Source organism: Amblyraja radiata, chromosome 17 (assembly GCF_010909765.2).
Source record: "Amblyraja radiata isolate CabotCenter1 chromosome 17, sAmbRad1.1.pri, whole genome shotgun sequence".
In the NCBI taxonomy this organism is placed as follows: domain Eukaryota; kingdom Metazoa; phylum Chordata; class Chondrichthyes; order Rajiformes; family Rajidae; genus Amblyraja; species Amblyraja radiata.
In genome coordinates, this window is record NC_045972.1 from 7,281,139 (window position 1) to 7,305,614 (window position 24,476).

The 24,476-nt window shown below is 41.6% G+C and overlaps 2 protein-coding genes and 2 non-coding genes across 4 annotated transcripts in view; all 4 read right to left on the bottom strand.

The window, feature by feature from the left end:
* Positions 1 to 764: 764 nt before the first annotated feature.
* Positions 765 to 8,525, bottom strand: rpl13 (ribosomal protein L13). Its single transcript, XM_033035667.1, has 6 exons — positions 8,444 to 8,525; positions 6,838 to 6,967; positions 4,052 to 4,193; positions 3,523 to 3,696; positions 1,279 to 1,335; positions 765 to 1,009 (listed from the first exon to the last, which is right to left on the bottom strand). Exons 2-6 carry the CDS (start codon positions 6,939 to 6,941, stop codon positions 851 to 853), a joined length of 636 nt encoding a protein of 211 aa, XP_032891558.1. The 5' UTR covers positions 6,942 to 6,967; positions 8,444 to 8,525; the 3' UTR covers positions 765 to 850.
* On the bottom strand, positions 1,395 to 1,468 carry LOC116983006. Its single transcript, XR_004414587.1, has one exon. It is a non-coding gene; the product is annotated as a small nucleolar RNA MBII-202 (small nucleolar RNA).
* Positions 4,812 to 4,886, bottom strand: LOC116983005. Its single transcript, XR_004414586.1, has one exon. It is a non-coding gene; the product is annotated as a small nucleolar RNA MBII-202 (small nucleolar RNA).
* An 11,672-nt stretch (positions 8,526 to 20,197) lies between the features above and the next one.
* spg7 (SPG7 matrix AAA peptidase subunit, paraplegin) overlaps positions 20,198 to 24,476 on the bottom strand; it is a 49,249-nt gene continuing 44,970 nt past the window's right edge. Inside the window, exons 17-18 of the mRNA XM_033035668.1 lie at positions 22,209 to 22,516; positions 20,198 to 21,529 (exon numbers count right to left, since the gene is read on the bottom strand). Coding sequence (XP_032891559.1) covers positions 22,316 to 22,516 — 201 coding nt within the window. The 3' untranslated portion in view covers positions 20,198 to 21,529; positions 22,209 to 22,315. The remainder of the gene's footprint in view (positions 21,530 to 22,208; positions 22,517 to 24,476) is intronic.

Consider the following 24,476-nt stretch of genomic DNA (forward strand, 5'->3'; position numbering starts at 1 on the left):
CAACAGTTAACGAACTAAGAGCTTGGACACTTGTAACCCAATGTCTAATTTGACTAGCAGCCCACACTCCAGGAGCCGAATAGCCTCCCCCTGCTGAAAATTAACATGTAGGATTCAATAGAAGATTTGGCACACAGCAAGAAACTACTCACACTTTTCCATAGCTTTACAACATGACAAAAGATTGCCTCCAGGCTTGCTGATTCCCCTTGTTTAAATCCAGGAACATTTTTCATCGGTTTCACAAACTACACATGAAGCACTTCATCTCAGAACTAGATTCAAATTAAATCCAGACTTTAAATTCCCTGCCACAAACATGGTGAGAATTAACTTTCAGCATTCTTAAATCAATCTGACTTTTTGGAGTGTTGCTGAGTGCACGAGAATTTGATTAGAACAGCAATATAACAACACCACTGACCCTTTTATGCCCATTCTTTTCAACTTCTCATTTAAAATAAAAATCAGTACAAGTATCAATTAAAGGTTTGTGCTCAAAGTTTCAGACTGGGCCAAAGACGACAAGTGCTAACACCAAGCGTGGTGCCAATGATTAATGATAATCCTATTTGGTCGAAAGAATTAAAGTGCTTGCCATTTTTTTGGTTTCATAGACATTTCCCACTACTCCAGTAAACATCTGTTAAGAGCACCAGCAGTCATTATTTTAAATATTAAATCAACGTTAAACACTGAATTACTAATGATGAGTGAGCCACAAGTTGAGACAGGTCCATCAAACATAAATCAAATATCCTTCAACAGAAATTGAATGTCATTTTACAAAGAATGACAATTTATTTTCATTTAGAAATGTTTATATTTAATAGTTCAATTTCTTGCATTTTTATTTCTTTTTCTCAATATCTTGATCAGCTGCCTCCTTTGCTCGTTTGGCACGAATTCCAAATAAACGTGCATTTGCTCGGGCCATACGAAGACTTGCAAAGGCCTTGAAATTCTTCTCGTCCTCCGAGATTACCCGGGCTCTCTCCTTTTTATATACCTGAAACAAAAACAGTTGAAGTTGTAAATACAAGCTTGCAATTAAACAAGCAGCAAATAGATAAATCAACAATGTGCCCAAGTCCACAGCCAAGTAGAGTAATGACACTACTATAATAGATCTAAATTCCTACACAAAAAAAGATGAGCTGCCTCCTCTACATTTTTTCTTCATCCATTCAAACAATACAGCATGCACCCTGACAGCACTACCTCTGTCTGTTTAACCGCTTATCTAAACCAAACAATTTTTCAAAAAAAGATACTCACATTCTTGATTGGCATGACTGCTCCTGTCAACTGAGTTGCCACTTTAATTTCTTCAGCCTGTGGAAAATAAATCTGCGTTAATAAATGCCAATAAACATACCCAAGAACTGAAATCACATGACACCTCACAGTCATCAGGGTTCAAATGTAATCCATCAAAGATATTCAGAGATTCCGGAGAAAATAACATCATTTGACTGTGACAAAGCAAAACAAGGTCAAGCACTTATAGAGGCATAAAGATTTTTTTTTAATAATTGCCTTTTTTTAAATCACATCAGTATATTCAATTTCTTATCTTCCAAATTAATTTCAGATCCAAAGACAAGTTTCAAAAAGGAATAGACATCAGCTCATTTTTTTCCCCGTTTCATTGCGTAAAAAAAATTGGAACTTATTCCACATTCCCTGTAATAGATTTTCTCAAGGAAAACTGTTTCAATACTGGAATCATTTTAACCTTTAAATGGATAGAAAATTGGTTGGCAGACAGGAAGCAAAGAGTAGGAGTGAACTTTTCAGAATGGCAGGCAGTGGCGAGTGGAGTGCCGCAAGGCTCGGTGTTGGGGCCGCAACTCTTTACCACATATATTAATGATTTGGAAGAGGGAATTAGGAGCAACACTAGCAGGTTTGCGAATGACAAAGCTAGGTGGCAGTGTGGACTGTGAAGAGGATGTTAGGAGGATGCAGGGTGACCTGGACAGGTTGAACAAGTGGGCAGATGCAGTATAATATAGATAAATGTGAGGTTATCCACTTTCGCGGCAAATACAAGGGGGCAGATTATTATCTCAATGGGGTTAGGTTAGGCAAGGGGGAGGTGCAGCGAGACCTGGCCGTCCTTGCACTGAAAGTTGACTTACAGGTATAGCAGGCAATGAAGAAAGCTAATGGAATGTTGGCCTTCATAATTAGAGGATTACAGTATAACAGTAAAGAGGTTCTTCTGCAGTTGTATAGGACTCTGGGGAGACCACATCTGGAATATTGTGTACAGTTTTGGTCTCCTAATTTGAGGAAGGTAATCCTTGTGATTGAGGCAGTGCAGCATAGGTTCACGAGATTGATCCCTGGGATGGCGGGACTGTCATATGAGGAAAGATTGAAAAGACTAGGCTTGTATTCACTGGAGTTTAGAAGGATGAGAGGGAATCTTATAGAAACATATAAAATTATTAAAGGACTGGACAAGCTAGATGTAGGAAAAATGTTCCCAATGTTGGGCGAGTCCAGAACCAGGGGCCAGTCTTAGAATAAAGGGGAGGTCATTTAAGACTGAGGTGAGGAAAAACGGTTTTCACCCACAGTTGTGAATTTATGGAATTCCCTGCCACAGAGGGTAGTGGATGGATTTAAGAGTTAGATAGAGCTCTAGGGGCTAGTGGAGTCACGGGATATGGGGAGAAGGCAGGCACGGGTTATTGATAGGGGACGATCAGCCATGATCACAATGAATGGCAGTGCTGGCTCCTGCACCTATTTTCCTATGTTTCTAACCTTGATGACACTCACTCTCTATGACCCTCAGTGTATAGGTAAATTTGCACTCCAGTTCTGACTGTTGTGAAAATTATTTTCTATCCTTGTCTATTTATTCTGCCAATAAACAACCCAGAGTTAGGACTGCCTCATTTCTTCCGATTACAGCTCAGCAAACTATTTCATAATATAGTACTCTAAATCTATCATTAATCACCTTCAAGCAAGGGATTAACTACTGTGCACAGAGCTCAATTAATTACATTAACATTTGTGATTAACAAAGCATATTGTTGTAGTACATCTAGAAACACACATTTTTGCTTTCAACACAAGGTCAGGATGCCATAGTAATAATGCATTTACAATACCCCTAAAATATGCATGTGAATATTGTATACTAATAAGCAAATTTATACATGACACTGTCGGAATCAGAAAGTTTACATTTTTGCAGCACTAGAAATATCCAGAACATGGTCATATTTGCTAGACAGCCTACCTTGCTGAATGTGCCCAAGCATACACCCAACCACATGAGCAGATCAACATTTCAAAAGTAAAACTCAATGTTTTAAGAATAATCTAAATTAGATGCCTTCTATTCCACTTGAAATGGATTAGAATTAGTATAAATTGAACAGTCTGTATTTGACAAATACTTATTTCAGAAATACAAATCAGTAACGTCGTAATCCGTTCCAGTAAAACTTTAATAACATCAGAGCTACAAGTCAAATATGTTTTAATATGCACACTTACTGTGGAATCTCCCTTCTTGGGTGCAGAAGCCTTTCTTGGGAAGATGATCAGCTTAGAACGATATTCTTTCAGACGCTGAACATTACACTGAATGGATTCAGTGGACTTGTTGCGACGTCGGTTATCAACTGCAATGCCAATAGTACGTGCCACCCTCTTGTTCATGCCTGCTGTCTATTATGGCCAAAAATTGGGGAGCAAAGCTGATATGAATGAGTAAAGGTAGACAGAAAAGTTAAAAAGAACCCCATCATATGACTACATAAACTATTTTAAACACTATTAACCTAATTTTCTGAGATGTCCAGCCACATGAACCACCAACAGTATTTCCCATTACTCCTCTATAATCCATCCTAATTTGCATAAACAATGCATTTACTGCACCTCTACCCCTTCAAGCACTCTCAATCAATACCCACAAACAAAAAAACTGATGGTGGAAATTCTCCCCCCTTTTATTAGGAGTTATTTCACATTCAAATCAGCTTTAATCATCTATAACAATACTGGTTTTGAAAAAAGCTACCTTTAACTCTTCCAGGCTGAAGCCCCGACCAGCACGTACTTTAGTGTGATATCTGACAGTGGGACACCTAACAACTGGTCGAAGTGGCCCAGCAACGGGGCGTGGAGCAATGCGGCGTGCTTTAGCTTGCCGTGTCTTCCGCCTGATAACAGATAACGTTAGAACATTAACTAAAATTCAATAAAGTTAATGCATACTCAGTCATTTTAAATAAGTGGTGAATTCATATACCAATGCTTATGTGATGTGATTTTCCTTCCTCCCACAATATGTAATATGTAAAAGAATATGTGATTCTGTTCCATTCTGTTTGTAGTTTGTTTGTTTTTTGCACAACGTCCGCGAGCATTGCCACTTTTCATTTCACTGCACATCTCGTATGTGTATGTGACAAATAAACTTGACTTGACTTAGTGAATTAAATGAAAAAGTGTAACAGAAAATAATCAACAGCATCATTACCTTTATCTGTCATGACTCTGGTTTAAAGATAGAATCTTCTAACCTGCTGATAACAATGTTTACATCTCCGTATTACGGTGAAGCAGAAATAACATATCTGAAGAATTCCAATTCTTTGTAGCAAACATAATTTAATTAAAACCAGTTGGGGACAAGGGCACTGGACAGCTGTACATCAGCTACTTTTATAACCAAATCTTTTGTGGTATGTAGAACTTTTTTTCTGAATTGTAAGCTTAGTAAGTTTTCTTTACAAAGAAAGATTTTAATCATTTTTAAAGATTTTTTTTTAAATCTGGGCAAACACAGTCATCAGCATAAAGGGTTCAACTGTATTCATCAATGAGGTACAGAGATTCCGGAGAAATTGTCATCATCTGACTGGAAATATCACCCAGTGGCACAAAATAAGTGAATTTACTGCTTTTGTTCCAATCCTTTCAGCTGCCTTCAATATCACTACCTTCTTTCCAACTGTCCTGGTATGGCCCATCTGGGCATGACCACATTCAAATGGGTTCCATTTTTATGCACGGACTCAAAATTTCCTGGCTATCAATTCACTCGCCAGTCCTGCACAGAAATCCAAAGGCTCCTATTTCAGACTTATATGTTGCCTTACACCTCAAAGTTTGAGTAATATTAGTCGATTCAACATCCCAGGATATCTTTGAAACAAATTACTTTTAATACTGGCACAGATTTGAAGCCTATCTTCTAAATTAGTATCTGGGCAGCATGGACTTAAGACACCATTAACTTCAGGGCCAGCATACTGTAAAAGGCAGTATGACCACTGGAATAGTCGAGTCCAGCGTTATTTCTACAAATGGCACAGCGATAAGTCAATGCGTTGGAGGAGTCAGGCAAAGATGATGTGGAGGAAACAGGTATTCTAGAGATAAGGTGGGTATGAGAACTTAAGGGAAACCACACCTTGTAGCCCAAATATGCCATTGGAGGAAAAGGGATGAAGACCATGGCCCCTCACTTGTGGGCTCCCTCCCTAAGTCACCATCCACAGCATCATCTACCCCACTTCCACAAGTCCCACCATATCACCCAGTTTTTCAAGCTTGCTTGCTTCCATACTACATCTCAACTCCACAGGATTCACACTGGCAGCTAGTCAGCACAAATGGGATCTTTACAATCTGTATGAACTGGAGCAGAATTCAAGCCAAAGATTGGATCAATGATGTAGCACACAAAGAATACGAGCATTAAAAAAATGAGTTCCAATCATCACCTTAATCACTACAGCTTGATAGAAACTGCCTTGCAGCACTCAAAACCTCAAAAAGAAACTGTTAATCTGCTCCACAGCAATCCCAGGGGGAGGGGGAATTCCACAAGACCCCAGAGTGTGGATGTGGAGAGTAAAATTAGCCACTGCTTTCAATGTGCCTTTTAGGACAAAGATAAGAAGAAACAATTTCTTATCAAGGCAGGTACGGGATACTGAGTTGGATGATCAGCCATGATCATATTGAATGGTGGTGCAGGCTCGAAGGGCTGAATGGCTTACTCCTGCACCTATTTTCTATGTTTCTAATTTCATCCATTTGGAATTCACTGCAAGGAATACTGTAGAGGTTCAGTTACTGAGTAGATGGTCGACAAATTTCATTTTAAAGAAATCAAGGAAGATGTGACATTGCAGTATCAACATTAGCTATCAAATTGAATGGAGCCAGTAAAATGGGCTGAATGGCTTACTCCTGCTTCCATTATGTGCACTGATATCCTTGCAAATCAATGCCTTATATCAGCCAACCAAGCAGCAGTGATCCCCGCACCTGGTATGTCAAGTTTTGGATTATCAATAACAAGCATCTCAAAGGACTAAAGAGGTAGCACCAGAAGCACGTCTAGCATTAAGACCCATCTACTCACCCACCCAACATACTGCCCATTGTGTCTCATACCAGCTCCATCAGGCACCAGTTCTCAACCTCCAACTGCCTGGAAAGTTGTATACCCTACAGGTATGTCATAGTCAATCACTCTTGAAAGAAACCTTTGATTTAGATTCTGCCTTCTGCAAATCCCATCTGGGACCTCTCAAAATTCAAAAGTAACCAAGGGCAGTCTGCACAAGTTCCAAGAAATATGGGCATGAACCTCCTACATTCAATTGCCATCAACACAACAGAACATTTCTGCACTCCTCCATTTCTAATCTCAAGTTCAAATGTGTTCCAACATTTGATGGACAGGCCTATAGCCCCCAAATCATCAAGCTCTGAATGCCCTTGTTGTCTGTGCTACTTCACTCTTCCTTTTTAAAAACTTTGCCTTTTATGGATTGGTGTTAAAAATACCTGCGGTTTTTTCTGGCTGGCTGATTGAACCAAGTCCGGACTCTCCTCTGCCAATCCTTATGGAAGTGAGGGTTCAGAATCATCCCATTCCGACTTGGCGCCATGGTTGCTTACTGAGTGGTGAAAACACCTAAAATAAGATAAGCAAAACGCAAATAAAAACTATGTAATAGATCAAATATGACAAAAGCCTGTACAATATTGATTTAACTTAAAGGGCCGGTAGAAAAACAGTAAAACACCTTTCATCAGGTGATTGGATATCCAAATAGTGAAAGATGTGCTGAAACATTTAATGTTCACCCTTTCAGTAATCACATTGTGCCACCTGAAAGAGCATCAATGAATCTCTATTTTAAAGGTATTTTGCTCAACACAGAAACAAACCCCCAAATACAAGACAATGAAAAATAACTTAAGCACTTCAATTGCACCAAAGTTTTCCCCCAAAAGTAAAATAAAAACCTTAAACTTTTTTCTCTGGACTGTTTTCTGTGGAGCATGAGGTGAGACTGGATAGAAGAATACAAAATTGAGAAGGTAGACACAAAATGCTGGAGTAACAGTGGGGCAGGCAGCATCTCTGGAGAGAAGGAACGGGTGACATTTCGGGTCGAGACCCTTCTTCATGAAGACTTTCAATAAAATTGAGACATATAGATGGGACCTTTTACCCACAGGTGGAAATGTCAAAGACCAGAGGGCAAAGTTTAACGGTGTGCAGGGCAAGTCATTGTTTTAGAATTTGGGCATGTTTTCGATGCAAATGGAACAAACGCAGGCAGGTGGGACCAGTGTAGCTCGGACATATTGGCCGGTGTGGGCAAGTCAGGCCGAAGGTACACAAAAAATGCTGGAGAAACTCAGCGGGTGCAGCAGCATCTATGGAGCGAAGGAAATAGGCAACGTTTCGGGCCGAAACCCTTCTTCAGACCCGAAGGGCCTGTTTCCACACTGGCCGGTCAGGCCGAAGGGCACACTGTATCACTCCATGACTAGTAGTGGGCACCTGGAACATCATCACCAGGGATGGTGGTGGAAGCAGGTATGAGATTGGCATCGAGTTTTTTTTTTTAAAGATATGCACACAAATATGCAGAGAATAGATAGGAATCAATGCGCCAGCAGAGATTAGTTTCTCGGCACAAAGAGGTTTCGGTGCTGCACCGGTTCTGTTGACCCGTTGCTGTGCTGAGCTGTTACAATGCTCCAGATTGCTGCCCGACTTACTGACCATTCCCAGCGTGTATGAGGGAACACGCACTCATCTGCAACTCCCCGCCACGACAACGCAGCCGCCAACCTGCCGCCCACCAACCCGCACTCCGCGGCCACGCAAGTGGGAGGAACGAGCGCGGCTCGGCTCACTTTGAGGTCCCCGGGGCGAAGCAGCGATCGCTCCGCACAAGCCGCCCCGCCGCCCTGCCTTAGGCCTCCGTGCACAGAAAGCCCCGACATCCAGCTTTAGCTACAGTTTTCGCCCGGAATAGTCACGGGTATTGAGATTCCGCCCTTCCCCGCTTCACTGCGTGTCGACACATCGCGGGTTTACTCGGCTAAACACGAGGATGGGCTCGGATTCTCTTTGCGCTCTCACCAAACGTACCGTCAGCAGCAAAATGGCGGCGGGAAAAGAAGGAGGTGGTGCCGGGGATGCTGGGATATGTTGGCCGCACCAGGAGTGGGCATGCGCACAGAGAAGCTGCATCCAGCTTCATTGCCATGTGTACCTTGTACCATCCGAAGAGTCCACCAGGGACTGACTATACTGGAAGTTGGACACTTTTTATACTGGACAATTTTTACATTCAACAAGACAATTACAAACTACAAACCTGTACGTCTTTGGAATGTGGGGGGAAACCGAAGATCTCGGAGAAAACCCACGCAGGTCACGGGGAGAACGTACAAACTCCGTACAGACAGCGCCCATAGTCGGGATCGAACCCGGGTCCTCTGGCGCTGCATTTTGCTGTAAGGCAGCAACTCTACCGCTGCGCTACTGTGACACAGCAAACATAGAAAATAGGTGGTGGGAGGAGGCCATTTGGCCCTTCGAACCTGCACCATCATTCATTGATATCATGGTTGATCATCCAGAATCAGTAACCCGTGCCTGCCTTCTCCCCATATTCATTGATTCCGCTGCCCGCAGAGCTCTATCTAACTCCCTTTTAATTTCATCCAGTGAATTGTTCTCTACTGCCTTCTGTGGCAGAGAATTCCTCAAATGCACAACTCTCTGGGTGAAAAAGTTTTTTTTCATCTCAGTGTTAAATAGCTCTCCCTTTATTCTTAGACTGTGGCCCATGGTTCTGGACTCCCCCAACATTGGGAACATTTTTCCTGCTTCTAGCTGGTCCAGTCCTTTTATAATTTTATACGTTTCTATAAGATCCCCTCTCATCCATCTAAATTCCAGTGAATACAAGCCCAGTCTTTCCAATCTTTACTCATATGACAGTCCCACCATCCCGGGGATTAACCTCGTGAACCTACGCTGCACCTCCTCAATAGCAAGGATGTCCTTCCGCAAATTAGGAGACCAAAACTGCACACAATACTTCAGATGTGGTCTCACCAGGTCCCTGTACAACTGCAGAAGGATCTCTTTACTCCTATACTCAAATCCTATTGTTATGACGGCCAACATGCCATTAGCTTTCTTCACTACCTGCTGTACCTGCATGTTTACTTCCAGTGACTGGTGTACAAGAACACCCAGCTCTCGCTGCACTTCCCTTTTTCCTAATCTGCCACCATTGAGATAATAATCTGCCTCCTTGTTCTTGCCACCAAAGTGGATAACCTCACATTTATCTACATTATACTGCATCTGGCATGTATCTTCCAACTCACTCAACCTATCCAAGTCACCCTGCAACTTCCTAGCATCCTTTTCGCAATTCACACTGCCACCCAGCTTTGTATCATCTGAAAATTTGCTGGTGTTACTTTTAATTCCATCATCTAAATCATTAATATATATTGTAAATAGTTGCGGCCCCAGCACCATACATTGCAGCACTCCACTTGCCACTGCCTGCCATTCTGGCTTTCTGAAAGTACAGATACACTACATCCACGGGATCATGTTTCCTGCCTCTACCATGTCCAAACCCTTAACAATCTTATATGTTTCAATGAGATTGCCTCTCATCCTTCTAAACTCCAGAGTGTACAAGCCCAGCCGTTCCATTCTCTCAGCATATGACAGTCCCGCCATCCCGGGAATTAACCTTGTAAACCTACGCTGCTGTCACTCAATAGCAAAAAACATACGCTGCACTCCCTCAAAATCACGCCCTGGACCCTGAGACCAGGGAATTAACACATCATCCTTGGATCCCGCCTGTTGCCGCAGAAACCTGTCTGTACCTCTCACTATGGGGTCCCCTACTACCACGGCTGTGCCTGACTTGTCCGTCACTTCGCCTTTGCCTCAGCACCACGTTTTGACTCGCAGCCCTGTCCGCTGCTCAGACTGGCAGTGTCTTCTGCCCCAACGCCTTCCAAGAGGGTGTACCTGTTTTCTAGAGGTACATCCCCCGGGGTCTCCTGTGCTCCAAGCTTTCTTCCCTACACCATCGTCTCCCACCTTCTCTCTACTGAGGTACAGTGAAGATCTTTGTTTCCAAGCTCTTCAATCAAAGCTGATAATCCTACACTTAAATAAAGCCAAATTCAAAGTACAATTAAAAAAAGACAACGTGTGTAGGAAGGAACTGCAGATTCTGGTTTAAACCAAAGATAGACATAAAAAATCTGGAGTAACTCATTCAGCGGGTCAGGCAGCATCTCTGGAGAAAAGGAATTGGTGACGTTTCGGGTCGAGACCCTTCTCCAGGCTCAAAGTACAATAAAAAAAACCGGCATGTACAGGAAGGAACTGCAGCTGTTGGTTTAAACCGAAGGTGGACACAAAACACTGGAGTAACTCAGCATCACTGGAGAATATGGATGTGACATTTTGGGTCAGGATCCATAGGCTTATCCCAGTCCGAAACATCACCTATCCATGCTCTCCAGAGATACTGCCTGACTCGCTGAATTACTCCAGCACTTTGTGTCTGTTTTGTAAACCGTCTGCACCAGTGTGCCTTGCTTTTGTTGGCTGCTAGCCGAAGGCAGCATGAAGTGTGGAGTAATTGGTGGGGAGTCTGTGTGGTGGATTGAACTATATCCACAACTCTCTTGTGGTCTTTGACAGAGCTGTTCCCAAACTGAGTTGTCAGGCATCCCAACAGTTTGCTTTCTATGGTGTATCTGGAGAAGATTGTAACAATGATAAGAGACATAAGGTCATAAGTGATAGAATTAGGGCATTCAGCCCATCAAGTCCACCATTCATTCATGGCTGATCTATCTCTCCCATTCTCCTGTCTTCTCCCCACAACCTCTGACACCCGTACTAATCAAGAAACATGCCAGATTTCCTCAGTCTCCTACAGAAGTAGAGGCAATGATGTGCGCCTTGGCTGTTGCCTCAATGTGGTTGGTCCATGAAAGATCGCTGGTAATATTAATGCCAAGCAACTTGAACCTTTCACCCATTTCCAGTTTGGCATCATTAATTCTAATTGGGGCATTACTCCATTAGGCTACCTGAAGTTGATAACTAGCTCTTTTGTCTTGATGACATTGAGGGAAAGATTGTTGTCCTGACACCATGATACTGAGACACAATTTACTGGATTAACTCAGTGAGTCAGGCAGCATCACTGAAGAACATGGATAGGTAATGTTTTGGGTTGGGACCCTTCTTCAGACTGATTATAGCAGGGGGTGGGGATAAAGCTGGAAGAGAGGAGCGGAAGGACAAAGCCTGGCACGTAACAGATTGATACAGGTGAGGAGGGTTCCCGATAGGCAGATGGCAAGACAAGTGTCAGAGATGAAATGACAGAAGGTGTGAGACAGAAGGATTGCAGAGATGAGAATTGTGAAGCTAGAGGAAGGAATGTCAGAGGAATGGAAGAAAAAGGTGCAAATCCAGGTGGGGCACAAGGGGGGGGGGGGGGGGTAGAAGGAAGGGAGGGGATTATGTGGGGGAAGAAGGGAAAATGGGAGGGTTATGTAGTTCACTAAAATTGGAAAACTCAATATTCATACTACTCGATTTTAGGCTATCCAAGCGTCACGTGGGGTGTTGTTGCCGACTGTGCAGCCTAATTCTGCTCTATCTCAATGCACATGTTTGCAGATGACATGCTAGTGGGCCAGATCTTGAACAATGACAATCCATTACACAGAACAGCCTCCCCACCATTGACCATCTGCACTCCACATCGCATTTTTTTCCTCCTCTCCCATCTGGCAGTAGATACAAAACTTTGAAAGCACATACCACCAGATTCAGGAATTGCTTCTTCCCCACTGTTACACCATTAAATGTCCCTCTTATAAGCTAAGGGCGTAGTTCCAAACTACCAACCTACCTCATTGTGGCCCTTACACTTGTTTTTAATCTGCGCTTTCTCTGTAATTGTAACACTATAATGCTGTAAGCCGATATTCAGCACTCTGGTATTTATCTCTTTGCACCTGCTGTCCTTGTGTCTGGCCTGATTGTACTCATGCATTGTATGATTTAACTGAATAGCATGCAAGCAACGTTTTTAATTGTATAGTTGACAACAACAAACCAATACCAATACCTAATGCCAGCTCCTTAAGTTCCTGGTAGAATAAATGAACCAACACTAGCATCCTTTCACAGGCCAACAACTTCAGCAGTGAAGCACTACAATCCCATTCCTATATATTTTTTTTTTCCATGCTCGCTCTCATCACCAGATAACCAGAAGAATCGTTTCAAGGATGTTTTCAAAATCTCCTTGAAAAAGTGCAGCATCCTCAGTGATTCATGGAAATCTCTGGTCCAGGACTAATTAAAGTCATGTTTGAGATACAAGGAACTATAGATGTTGGAATCTTAAGTAAAACACAAAGTGCTGGAGTAATTCAGTAGGTCAGGCAGCAGGGCCGGCCTTAAGCCAATTGGACCAATTGCTTCCAATTAGGCCCCGAGCCTGAGGGGGCTCCGCGCTAGAGTAATCTACTCCCGGCTCGCATTGTTAAAAAACGTTTTCTTTGGCATGGTGACTGACGAAAGTTTCTAGAGGCCGTCTGATTTACATTTGTTTCCATCTCCGGGTGTGAAACTCCCTTCCGTCGAGTGTGAACACAGCTGACTGGACATTACTACTAGCTGATTAATTTTGTGTCACAGACCCATAAATTAGGTAAGTTTTAGTGACCAGGATATAAACCATATATCTGAAATATGAAGTCACTAATTTTCAGAAGATTACTGTAAAGAGCAGTACAAAATGTTCCTAAAACATCAAGTAAAAGATAAGGATAAGGATAAAATAAGGATAAGCATAAGGATAAAATTAGCTATAATACGTGGGATGGGATACGACTTTTCAAACTCTGTGTGGAGGAACGGAGGGAGGTTAGATGCAGAGAAAAGTAAGCCATAATGAAAGAGAACCTAAGGATCAAAATAGCTGTAAATCACAGGAGGGAATACGTCTTTTCTACGTGTGTGCGTCCATACTGACCGTCAGTCTCTGTCTCTTTCTCTCACGCGTGTCGGGGCAGGTCAGGTGTGTCAGATCGGGTTGGTTGGAGTTTTTTTGAGATCCCCACATGACACTTGCTATCCATGCCAAGTTTGGTCCAGATCGGTAAAGTAGTTTCCGAGATTCTCGTGCGGACACACAGACATATTATAGATATAGATGTAGCTTAGATCTGTTTGGTCCATTAACTCACATGCAGTCTTAAAGCGCACATTTTGATTACTTTCCATTCTACCATAGAGATATAAAGTCTATAATAGACTTTATTTGTATTTCTATGATTCTACAGACCTTGGCTGGGAACCTGGGGCTCACCAAAATTGTTCCCAATTGGGCCCGGCACCTCCTAAGACCGGCACTGTCAGGCAGTATTTGGGGATGAGACTGAGATCCTCAAGTTGCTTCGCATGACTACACGCAGAAGTCCATCTGAAACCGCAGTGGAGCACAATATCCAATATTGGCCACCCATTCAGTCACCCGCCTGTGGCAAAGTCTGCAGATCCCACGTTAGCTTCAAAGAAATTAGAGAGGAAGTGGGGAAGTAAATTATCCTTGATCCAGAGGGATTGATAATGACTGAATAGTTATCAGATGGCTGACATCCAAGTCACAAAAAATATTTTTGTCCTAATGAGCCTTCAGAATGTCAGAACTTTACTTTGTAAAGCAAAGTTAAACACACCCTTCTGTACTCTTAGATGAACATAAAAGCTCTTGTGTCCTGAAAACTATTTATCTCAGTCAGCATCACAGTGGCAACACTTCAATAAAATGTATTTAATTGACCGTTATGCATTTTACGGTATCCTGAGGTTCCAAAGGTGTTGTTGACATTTAATTTCCGACTGCAGAAAAGTAAGTGAAGCCCTTATTCCTCCTAATATTGTATATTTGATGTATTTGAACTTTGTATAATAATCTACTGACTTTAAATTTGCCAGATGAACAGAATATTTTTTTTTTGAAGTTTGTGGGATGAAGCAATTTATTTGGGAAAAACTCAAATTTCAATACAATTATCATTGTAATATTTGTATTTACACAAAATGTTAATTTTCAGGTAAATGAAAAACAAATGTCTCCCCCTTCCAAAGTTGGCTCATTAAACTGCACTGTCCAACAGATCCAGTCTTATTTACAAAAATTGTAATGAAAATGAAAAATGCATATGTTACATCTGTTGACTGGATTAGTTGTATCATACAATTATGCTATTTCATATTTATTCAGTTGATAATTCATGCAATTTCATATTTGTTCAATTTTGTTGTTCATCACTCATTCTCAAGTAAGGCCATGACATCTAGCCTAGTTTTACACAGAGATGGCTGTTTAAAATAATCTGGATTTGACATAGTCTGAAGAGGAGTCTCGACCTGAAATGTCACCTAACCATCTTCTCCAGAGATGCTGCCTGACCTGCTGAGTTACTCCAGCACTTTGTGTCGTTTTGTAGACTCGAAAGTTCCTTCCACACAGATGACAGAGACGTAGGGATGCTGTAGTGGTTCTCGATTTTCAAACTTTTCTTTTCCTCCATGCTTCCTCCATTCCACCTTCCTCCTCTAAACCAACACCGCTTTTTAAGCGGGTTCTGCAAACAGGCGATCCAATGCTTGTTGTTCCCAGAGGTGTGTGTCACTGTGGAAACTCTTCACGGATGTTCCAGGAGAATTTTAAAATCTCTTTTACTGACCACCACAAGATTGCTTGTCCTCGGTCAGGAGTCCATAAAGTAACTGCATTGTACTGGTATTGGCATTCTGGCAATGTACTGAGGTGCAGTTGAGAAGCTTTTGTTTGCACGCTGTCCAAACAAATCAGATGAAGCTGTACGTGAAGGGTGATGGGTATGTGGAATGAGCTGCCAGAGGAGGTAGGTGAGGCAAGTATTATAACAACATTCAAAAGTACATGGAGGAGAAAGGTTTTGAGGGGTATGGGCCTAACATGAGTAGACTACCTAGATGGGGCATTTGGTTGGCATAGCAAAGCTGAGCCAAAGGGCCTATTCCTGCCTCTATGACAATAATCCTATCATGCCAAACACAAGTACAAAAGGTAGAGCTAAAATAACATTACCATGGTGCAGAACATTGTTTCCCAGCATCGCATAAACTTCAGTTAAAAAGAACACCATCAGTCCTACATCTATGGTTGATTCCTTCTTCTTGATCAAGGTAAGCTCAACAGTATTGTAGAGAACATCATACGAGACAGTGTGTGGGCAAGCACATAGCCTTTATACCATTGGCAAACCGGAATGGGTCTGAAGACTGTCTTCCATCCATTACTCTGACCATAGTACTTTCATGGAGTTGTTGGAGAATTGTGATTATCTTTTTGGTTTTGCCATTATCTTCCTTATAAGGGCTATTCATGATGTGCTGCCATCACCGCAGAACCTCAAACAATGAGTAGGTGGGGAACCGGCATGTCGCGTGTTCAGAGGTGGCAACGTTGAGCATATTTTGTCAGGATGTAGGACTAGCCTTTCTCAGGGTCGGTATACTTGGCAGCTTAACCGGGTCTTGAAGTGTATAGCTGCAGCAATTGAGAGGAGGAGAGCACAAGTGAATTCAGGTATCAGGACAGAGAGTGTGGCTAATCAATTTATCCATGAGGGAGAAAAAGGTAGAGGAGGGACGTTTTCAGACAGGTACGAGTTCGGCCGGTTACGGGAAGCCAATGATTGGGAGATGCGAGTAGATAAAGGAGTCAGGGGCGTTTCCTTGCAATTTAATTCAATGTTCATGCTAAAGATATGTACAAGGTGCTGGAGTAACTCAGCGGGTCAGGCAGCATCCCTGGAGAAAAAGGATGGATGACATTTCGGGTCGGGATCCTTCTTCAAATTGAAAGTAGGACATGGAGGAGCTGGAGATGAGAAAGTACCAGGGCCCATCAGGGCTGGCCACAAACAACCTCAGGTACAGTAATGTTCAAAAGGGAACTGCAGATGCTGGAATATCGAAGGTACACAAAATTGCTGGGGAAACTCAGCGGGTGCAGCAGCATCTATGGAGCGAAGGAAATAGGCGACGTTTCGGGCCGAAACCCTTCTTCAGACGGGTACAGTAATGCCTGGTAAGCCCGTCGTTGGTTCGGGAAGGTGTGATCTCACAAGGGCAACAATGTGGATAATGGTGGAACTGGTAAAACGGCAGGGGTGGAGGAGGGGTAGGGGGGAAGGGGAGGGAAGAGTAAGTAGTAGATACTTAAAATTAGAGAATTCAATGTTCATACTGCTGGCTTGTAAGCCACCGAAGCGAAATATGAAGTGATGTTCCTCCAATTTGTGTGTGGCCTCACTGGCAATGGAGGAGGCCCAAGTGTGGGAGTGGGAAGTGGAGTTGAAATGGTTGGTAACCAAGAGATCCCGTAGGCCTTCGGAGAAAGAGTCAAAGAGTCTACGTTTGGTCACGCCCGGCGTACAGAAGCCCACATCGGGAACAGTAGATGAGGTTAGAGGAGGTACATGTGAGACTCTATCTAAACTGAAAGGGGTCCCTGGATGGAGTCAAGGGAGGAGGTATAAGGACAATGGGATCTCCCAGTTGCTAAATACCTCCCCTCCCCTCCTCCAGTTGTTTTACCAGTTCCACAGTTCTCCATTGTTTTCCTCTTGAGATCACACCTTCCCCGGCCAACAATGTGCTTACCAGGCACTGCCCCGCCTGAGGTCATTTGTGGCCAGCCCTGATTGTTCCTGGTATATTCTTGCCTCCAGCTCTCAATCCCCCCCCCCCCCTTCCCCCGCCTCTACTTTCACTCTGATGAAGGGTCCCAACCCATCCTTCTTTCTCCAGAGATGCTACCTAACCCACGGAGTTACTGCAGCACATTGCATCTATCTTTGGTATATACAAACACCTGCAGTTCCTTGTTTCTTCTCAATGTTCATGCTGCTGAACGGAAGGGTCCCCAAACAGAATATGAGATGTTGTTCTCCCAATTTGCGTGTAGCCTCACTCTGGCAGTGGAAGAGGTTGAGGACAGAAAGGTCGTGGAAGGCTGTACACTCACAGGAAGAACACGTAACCTCCATCTGGATGGGGGGGGGGGAGGTTAAAAAGACGAGAATCTCCAGCAGACGTTGGCAGACAGAGTGCGAATGTTAACAATCTCTTGTGGTTGCAGTGGGAAGTGCATGGGAATGGGTTTGGGTGGGGAGGGAAAAGCGAAGCAAAGAGTTCCAGAGTGGTCTCTGTCGAAAGGCAAGATGTGACTAGTGGTGGGATCATATTGAAAGTGGTGGAAATGGCAGAGAATGACGTGTTTGATGGAGAGGTTAGCGAGGAGATTGGGGAATGAGAGCAGGACTGCAGGAGCCGCGGGTGAGGGCAGGGATGAAGCCACATTTCCTGATGAAAGAGGGCATCTCAGATGGAAATCCTGAAATGGAAAGCCTTAAGGGCCTGTCCCACTGTACGAGGTAATTCAAGAGCTCTCCCGAGTTTAAAACGTGGTAAGCACGTAGAATGTACGTAGCGGGTACATCGGAGCTCGGGATGTCTCTTAGCGGCTCGTAACGCTAACGGCAGGTACTCAGGAAAGGCGGTAAGCTCGTTAAGATTTTTCAACATGTTGAAAAATGTCCACGAGAGCCCCGAGAACCCACGAGCGGCTATTACCGTAATTCTCCGAGTTCGAATCTGGGGAAACTCGGGAGAACTCTTGAATTAGCTCGTACAGTGGGACGGGCCCTTTATCTTGGGAGCTGACGTGGCGGAGATTGATAAATTGAGAGTAAGGGGTGGTTTTCTTGCAAGAGGGTGGGAGGAAGGAAGTCAAGGTAGATGTGGGAGGCAGTTGGTTTGTAGATGTCAGTAGATAGTTTGTCCCCTATTTTGAAGACAGGGAGGTTGAAAAAGGGGAGACGTGTTTGCGATAACCCAAATTAATTTGAGAGCAGGGTGGAAGTTAGTGGTGAAGTTGGTGAAATTCTGCATAGTTGCGGAATTAAAATGGCAAACTGTCATCTACTTTAGATGGGATTTCCACTCGGGGCCTTCAATCTACTGAGGGCTGTAACGTAAGTTTCCTTATTCCTTCGTCGTGAAAAACAAGACCCTGTTTTTCCTCATCACCAAGTATTTGTGCTGTATGATTCTATGTTTTCAAAGTGCCTGCATTTATAAAATGTCTTCCATAAATGATCAGGAGTCTGAGTCTTCTACAGCCAATGAGGTGTATTCGCTGTGGTAATCTACAGAATGGTCAACTATTATGGGTGTACTACTTCTGTCTTTTGAAAAAGTGCACTCAAGAGTTCTACTCTGGAAGTGGCATAATGGAATATTTGGCATGAAACTGATAATTTAAAAAAAGCTCCCACTGCAATGCCACATTGTAAATAGCAGACCCAATGTGATGTTCAATTGTAGTTCAGTCTGCCTATTAGTGGTACTGTTGTTATGGTACCAGGCACAAGGGGGACAGGTTTTAACGGTCTGTATAAATTGTTATCACCAATCCCACAGCCAACAATGAACCATTGTGGGCTCCACATTTCCTTATCATCATTACAGTTTGCATATCTTTCATTCATTTGTTCTATGTGCCGTCTAGATCTTGCATTCCCCATTCCCCTGGCTCTTCAGTCTGAAGAAGGGTCTCGACCCGGAACGTCACCTATTCCTTTTCTCCACAGATGCTGCCTGACCTGCTGAGTTACTCCATTTTTTGTGTGTATATCTTTGATTTATACAAGCATCTGCAGTTCTTTCCTACAGGTTTTCATAATAGCCTGGTAAGCATCCCTCTTTCAATCACAATAATAATTTGTGGGACCTGGCAGAGCGATACAGTTCCTATAGTAGCTGATGAAGAGTTCCAGCAGTCTGGGCTTAGCCCTGACCTGTGGTGTGGTCTATATGGTGGTTTTATGTTCTTACTGTAACAATGCGTTTTCCTCAGATGCACTTGTTCTCCCGCCATCCCAAAGGTGCACAACTTGGTAGGTTGATTGGCTATTATATTAGCCAAATTATTTGTAAGTTAGTATTAGAATCTGGGGTAAATTAATGATAATGTAGGGGGAAATGAGTGGAGAATTGGATAACCCTGTGAGCCACCATAGACTCAATGACCAAAATCACCTTAGACATCATAAGAAAATAGAGAAAGTGTTGGTCTATTCGACTGCATAAGAAGTAACTAAGTGTATAGGATAGCTTTTGTCGATGTACAATGAGCACGCACACACACTAAAATATTTAAGATGCTACTCTTATGAAAAACAGCTGGAAACAGGCACGATTTTGGATTCATCCATGTTAACAGATTGCTGGTTGCAATGCATGAATACATACAGTGCTATATATTGCTTTGTTGTTCTAAAGAAAATCCAAGAGTGATCTTAGTTCAGATGAGTAACCAAGTTTAGGATCTTTCATAAGTGGATGAACTTATAGGACAAGATATTTTATCGTTGTAATGCATGCTTCAAGAGGTTGGTTATACAGTAAGTAACGATAATCAACCCCTCCTTCTGAAATGACTTGGATCTGCTTCAATTTACCATAACCCATAACAGATCAACAGCAGATCTTGCACTTTAACTAAAACGAACGTAGCCTGCATTTATACCTGTGTTTTCAAAGAACCAAAACAGCCCCGAGTAATTAGTAGCGAATAGAATATTCTGAAATGTAGTAATTGTTGCATTTGTGGGAAATCCCTGTTGCTAATTTGTCCTGAACAAGGTTGAACGAGGATTGATTAACATTAGCATAACTTGGTTGTATTTATGGAGAAGCATTGAACAGGGTACCGGATTTACCTTTATTCTTGAAATTGGGCAATGGAATCTTTTTACATCTGTTTAGGACACAGCTTGATATTTCTTTTGAAGGTACAACCCACCATTTTTTGATAAATATATACCTATGTTACTAATCTAACAGTTATACAAAATATATTTATACATAAATTTAAAGTATCAGAAATTATCTTAATTGGGTTGTTGAAATGCCCCATCAACAATATGTTCAAAATCGGTTTAATAAACTTGGACAAGGTTTTAGATCAATTAACAATTTTCAATGAAATTGGAAGAATTGGTGCAATAGCACATTTTGCATAACAAATATTAAATGTATTATTTTACTGTACAAATACTATGACCCATTTGGGTATAATGTACCCATTACAACCCTTTTTTTTGTTAAGACTACAAGAAGTAATTTCCAAAAGCAATTTTAATCATCATCCATTTACTGGTGGAGTAATTAATAAACAAGTCCATGTCCTAGTGCAAAGAAAATATGAAAACTTGTTCCTGAATGAGAGGTAACAAACATATTAATGGAATATTACTGAAAGTATTTCTGTTATAAATGACCTTCCAATAAAAAGCCAATGGTCGGCAAATCTGACAATGGAAAACTCACTGAAGTGCATGCATCATTTTCCCTTAGAGGAAACAAAATTCCCTTGTGGGGTCAATGCAAAGTGCCAGTGAAACATAAAGCAAGGCTTTACATATTTCATGTGTTGATATAACCAAAGATACTGGACAGAAGAGGGGATGATTTTGGTCTATGTGACAATTAATCATTGTGCCTATCCACTCTGGCACATGACCATATTTAGGTTCTGAAGTTAAAAAGTATAGATAAAGGATCTTTGACGTAAAACATTAAACCACTTCTCTTTCTACAGATGATGCCTGGCCCACTGAGTATTTCCAGCATTTTCTGTTTTTATTTCAACATTCCAGCATCGGTATGTTTTTTGTTTTTGTTTCCCATTTTTGTTCCATTTACTTAAATCAATGTTTAAAGTTGTCGTATTTATTGATTGTACTTCATGGCTCAAGTCATCCTAGAGACTCTTGTGGGAAACGCCGCAGCCAATATTTGTACAAATATCCCACAATAGCAAGATAATCTGCTTTTGTAGAATAAATACCAGGTTGTAAACGGGGATAATTAATTACCTCATCCCCATTAAATGAGTACAATGAGATCTTATGTCCAGCTAAGAGAGAAAATAGTATCTTGGTTTATTTCCACATCTGAAAGATGGCATCTGATGGTGTATTGAGCTGTCAGCTGAGGTTTTCTATGCCCCAGTCATTAGAAATGCCCAGTACTGGGCAGTGGTTTTTAAAACCATCAGTGAAGTCCTTGGGATGACAGTGAGACCTTGCCCGCTTGTAGCTGTATTTGGTGTAACAGATAAAACCTTGGGTTTAAATACAACCCAGTCTGATATCATTACATTTACATCACTTTTGGCCCGTAGGAGAATCATGCTGGTCTGGAAATCTACTACTCCTCCATCTGCCGCTGCTTGGCTGGAAGACGTCATGTTTTTTTTAAGGTTAGAAAAGATTAAATTCACATTGAGGGGGTCTGTGAAAAAGTTTTATTTGAAATGGGAACCCTTTTTATCATACTTTGAGGATAGGGTCTTTCTCAGCTCCTATCCATACTTTGAGGGTCTAAAGGAACTACCTATTGACTGAGGACACTTGACAGTAAGTGGGGATCCGCCTTTATTCTGTTTTGTTACTTTATTATTGTTAAAAAGTGCATTTGATTTTGTGATATATTTGGATTGTGAAAAAATAAGCTGCCAAGGGGTGTTTAGGGAGGGTGGGTTAGGGTTATTTTGTTTATATTATTATTATTATTATTTATAAAAAACAAAATGGAGGAAAATGTAATGCCATACATCAGATGTACTGTGAATTTTTTAATTTATTTTTTCCCTCCAATAAAAAACTATTAATTAAAAAAAAAATAAATAAATAAAAAAATGCCCAGTACTTAATTCCAATCAAATCATAACTCCATCCTTTTGCTTCCTTCAATCTTAGTTCTGCCGACATTCTTGTCATCCTTCAAAATGCAAGATAGCAGCAATCACCAGACAAGTTAAATGGGATGTATGTTTATTTCACGGTCTGGTAGATGTTTTGCAGGAGGCTCATTCTCTCCCGTATCTTGTTTCTCTTTCTCAGCTCCTATCCAACTCAGGGGTGATATTCTCTTCTTTGGGCCAAGGGGTGGAGGCCCAATAAGTGTCTCAATGTCATCGTAATTTAGAACTTCCCTCTCCACAAGGGCATTTGCAAGCTGAAAATGAATTAATAAGCTGTAATCATTATTTAAGTCATGACACAAACCAAATTACCACCCCAACATCAGAAATTAGATTGAAACGATGCTCTCATTGTATTTTCAGCTTTGGCAGAATTTGAACAGATAAACTAAAGAGAAAAAGTTTAAATTTGGAGATAAATGAGAAGCAACTTATCTAGACTTGAGAGAATGCAGATCTGTGTATGATCTGCAGGAGCATGTAATTAGGAGAGCTACAGAATGTTATCATTTATTGCTAATAAAATTGAATACAAAAATAGACAGGTCTTGCTTCAGTTATGCGAGACAATGGTGAGATCTCATCCAGAATCATCTCATCTGTTTCTACCCACTTTCTGCAAGATCACTCACTGGAATAATAGTCTCCACTATTCTCCCAATCTTGTTTGTAATTTGTAATATGAAGACAAATTCCAACCTGCAATATTGTTATCATCTCTTAATTCCATTTATCAAGTATATTCCTGGATACAAACATATTATGGAAATGGAAAGCTTTTTGCACAATTTACCCATGGAATATCACCCATGACATTCAGCCAAATTCATAATCATAAAATTATATTGTAAATGCAGCTCTAGTTTCAGCAAGTTCTGTACTTGGGGCTGACAGAATGGACAATGACTAGAGATTAAAGTTTAGGTGCAAACCAGCTTTCTGAAACCCTGAGGACATTTAATGCTTTTTAGCCAGCACCCTAGTAAACACCTGTGGCTGCCCTGGATAAACAGGGAGAGTGTAAATGGGAGCACATAGCAATGAGGGTCAAACCTTCTAAGGAGGTAACTCAGGGAGAAAAAAAAAAGACTAACATGCACATTCCTACTTTTGGTATCTAAAATGGGCAAATGTTACTTCCTGCAGGTGTAGCTTTTGAAGTTGAATACAATAGCCAGGTGATTTCTCTTCTCAGAAATCAGAGGACTTCAAAAGCTGCACCTGGTTAAATAAAATTAACTAAGGAAATGATTTGCAGAAACGAACCGCTTCATTTCTCAACTCCAAAAAATATTTTTTAAGATATCACTTTCATCCAAACCGATCTTACTAGGTAAACACAGATGACATTAGCATTTTCTCTATATAATTGTTATGAAACTGATACAAATATAATTTTTTTTTAATGTGTTTAAGTTTTCTCTGTGTTGGAATAGCAATACGTAAGTGAAATAACTAAGATTCAGATTCCCTGCAGGAAAAGGGAGTTAAATTAGAATATTTAAACTAATGCATAATACAAAATACATAAACTGATTCTGTCCCTGCAAAAACTAAAGTTGGAAATCTGCACGTTTTCTACTAGGAAGAGATACAAAAAATATTTTCAGATTGTTCTTGAGCTAGACAGTACAAAGTACCTAGATCCCCATATTTCATGGGCATTGGATGCCAAATATGGCAGAAAGAACATTGGTTAGACATTAGAGATACATCGTGGAAACAGGCCCTTAGGCCCACCGAGTCCATGCCAACCGGCGATCACCCCGTACACTAGCACGATCCTACATATCAAGGACAAATTACAATTTTACAAAAGCCAATTAACATACAAACCTGTACATCTTTGGAGTGTGGTAGGAAACCGGAGCACCCAGTCATAGGAAGAACGTACAAACTCTGTACAGACAGCATCCATAGTCAGATCAAACCCGGGTTTCTGGCGCTGTAAGGCAGCAACTTTATCGCTGTGCCGCTGTGCCGCTTTTGATTCAGTATGGATCAAAAAGAGCTTAAAGTCTATATTTTCTTATAATGTAGATGGGGGACATTCGGACCATCTATTCTTTATTGGCTCACAGAGCTAACCGAATAGGCCACTAATTTTCTCTACAAACTCTTCTTACTATATTTTTTATCAATTTCCACATATTCTACTACTTACCTATACACACGGGGCAATTTAGAGTGGCCAGTTAACGCACATCTCTGGAA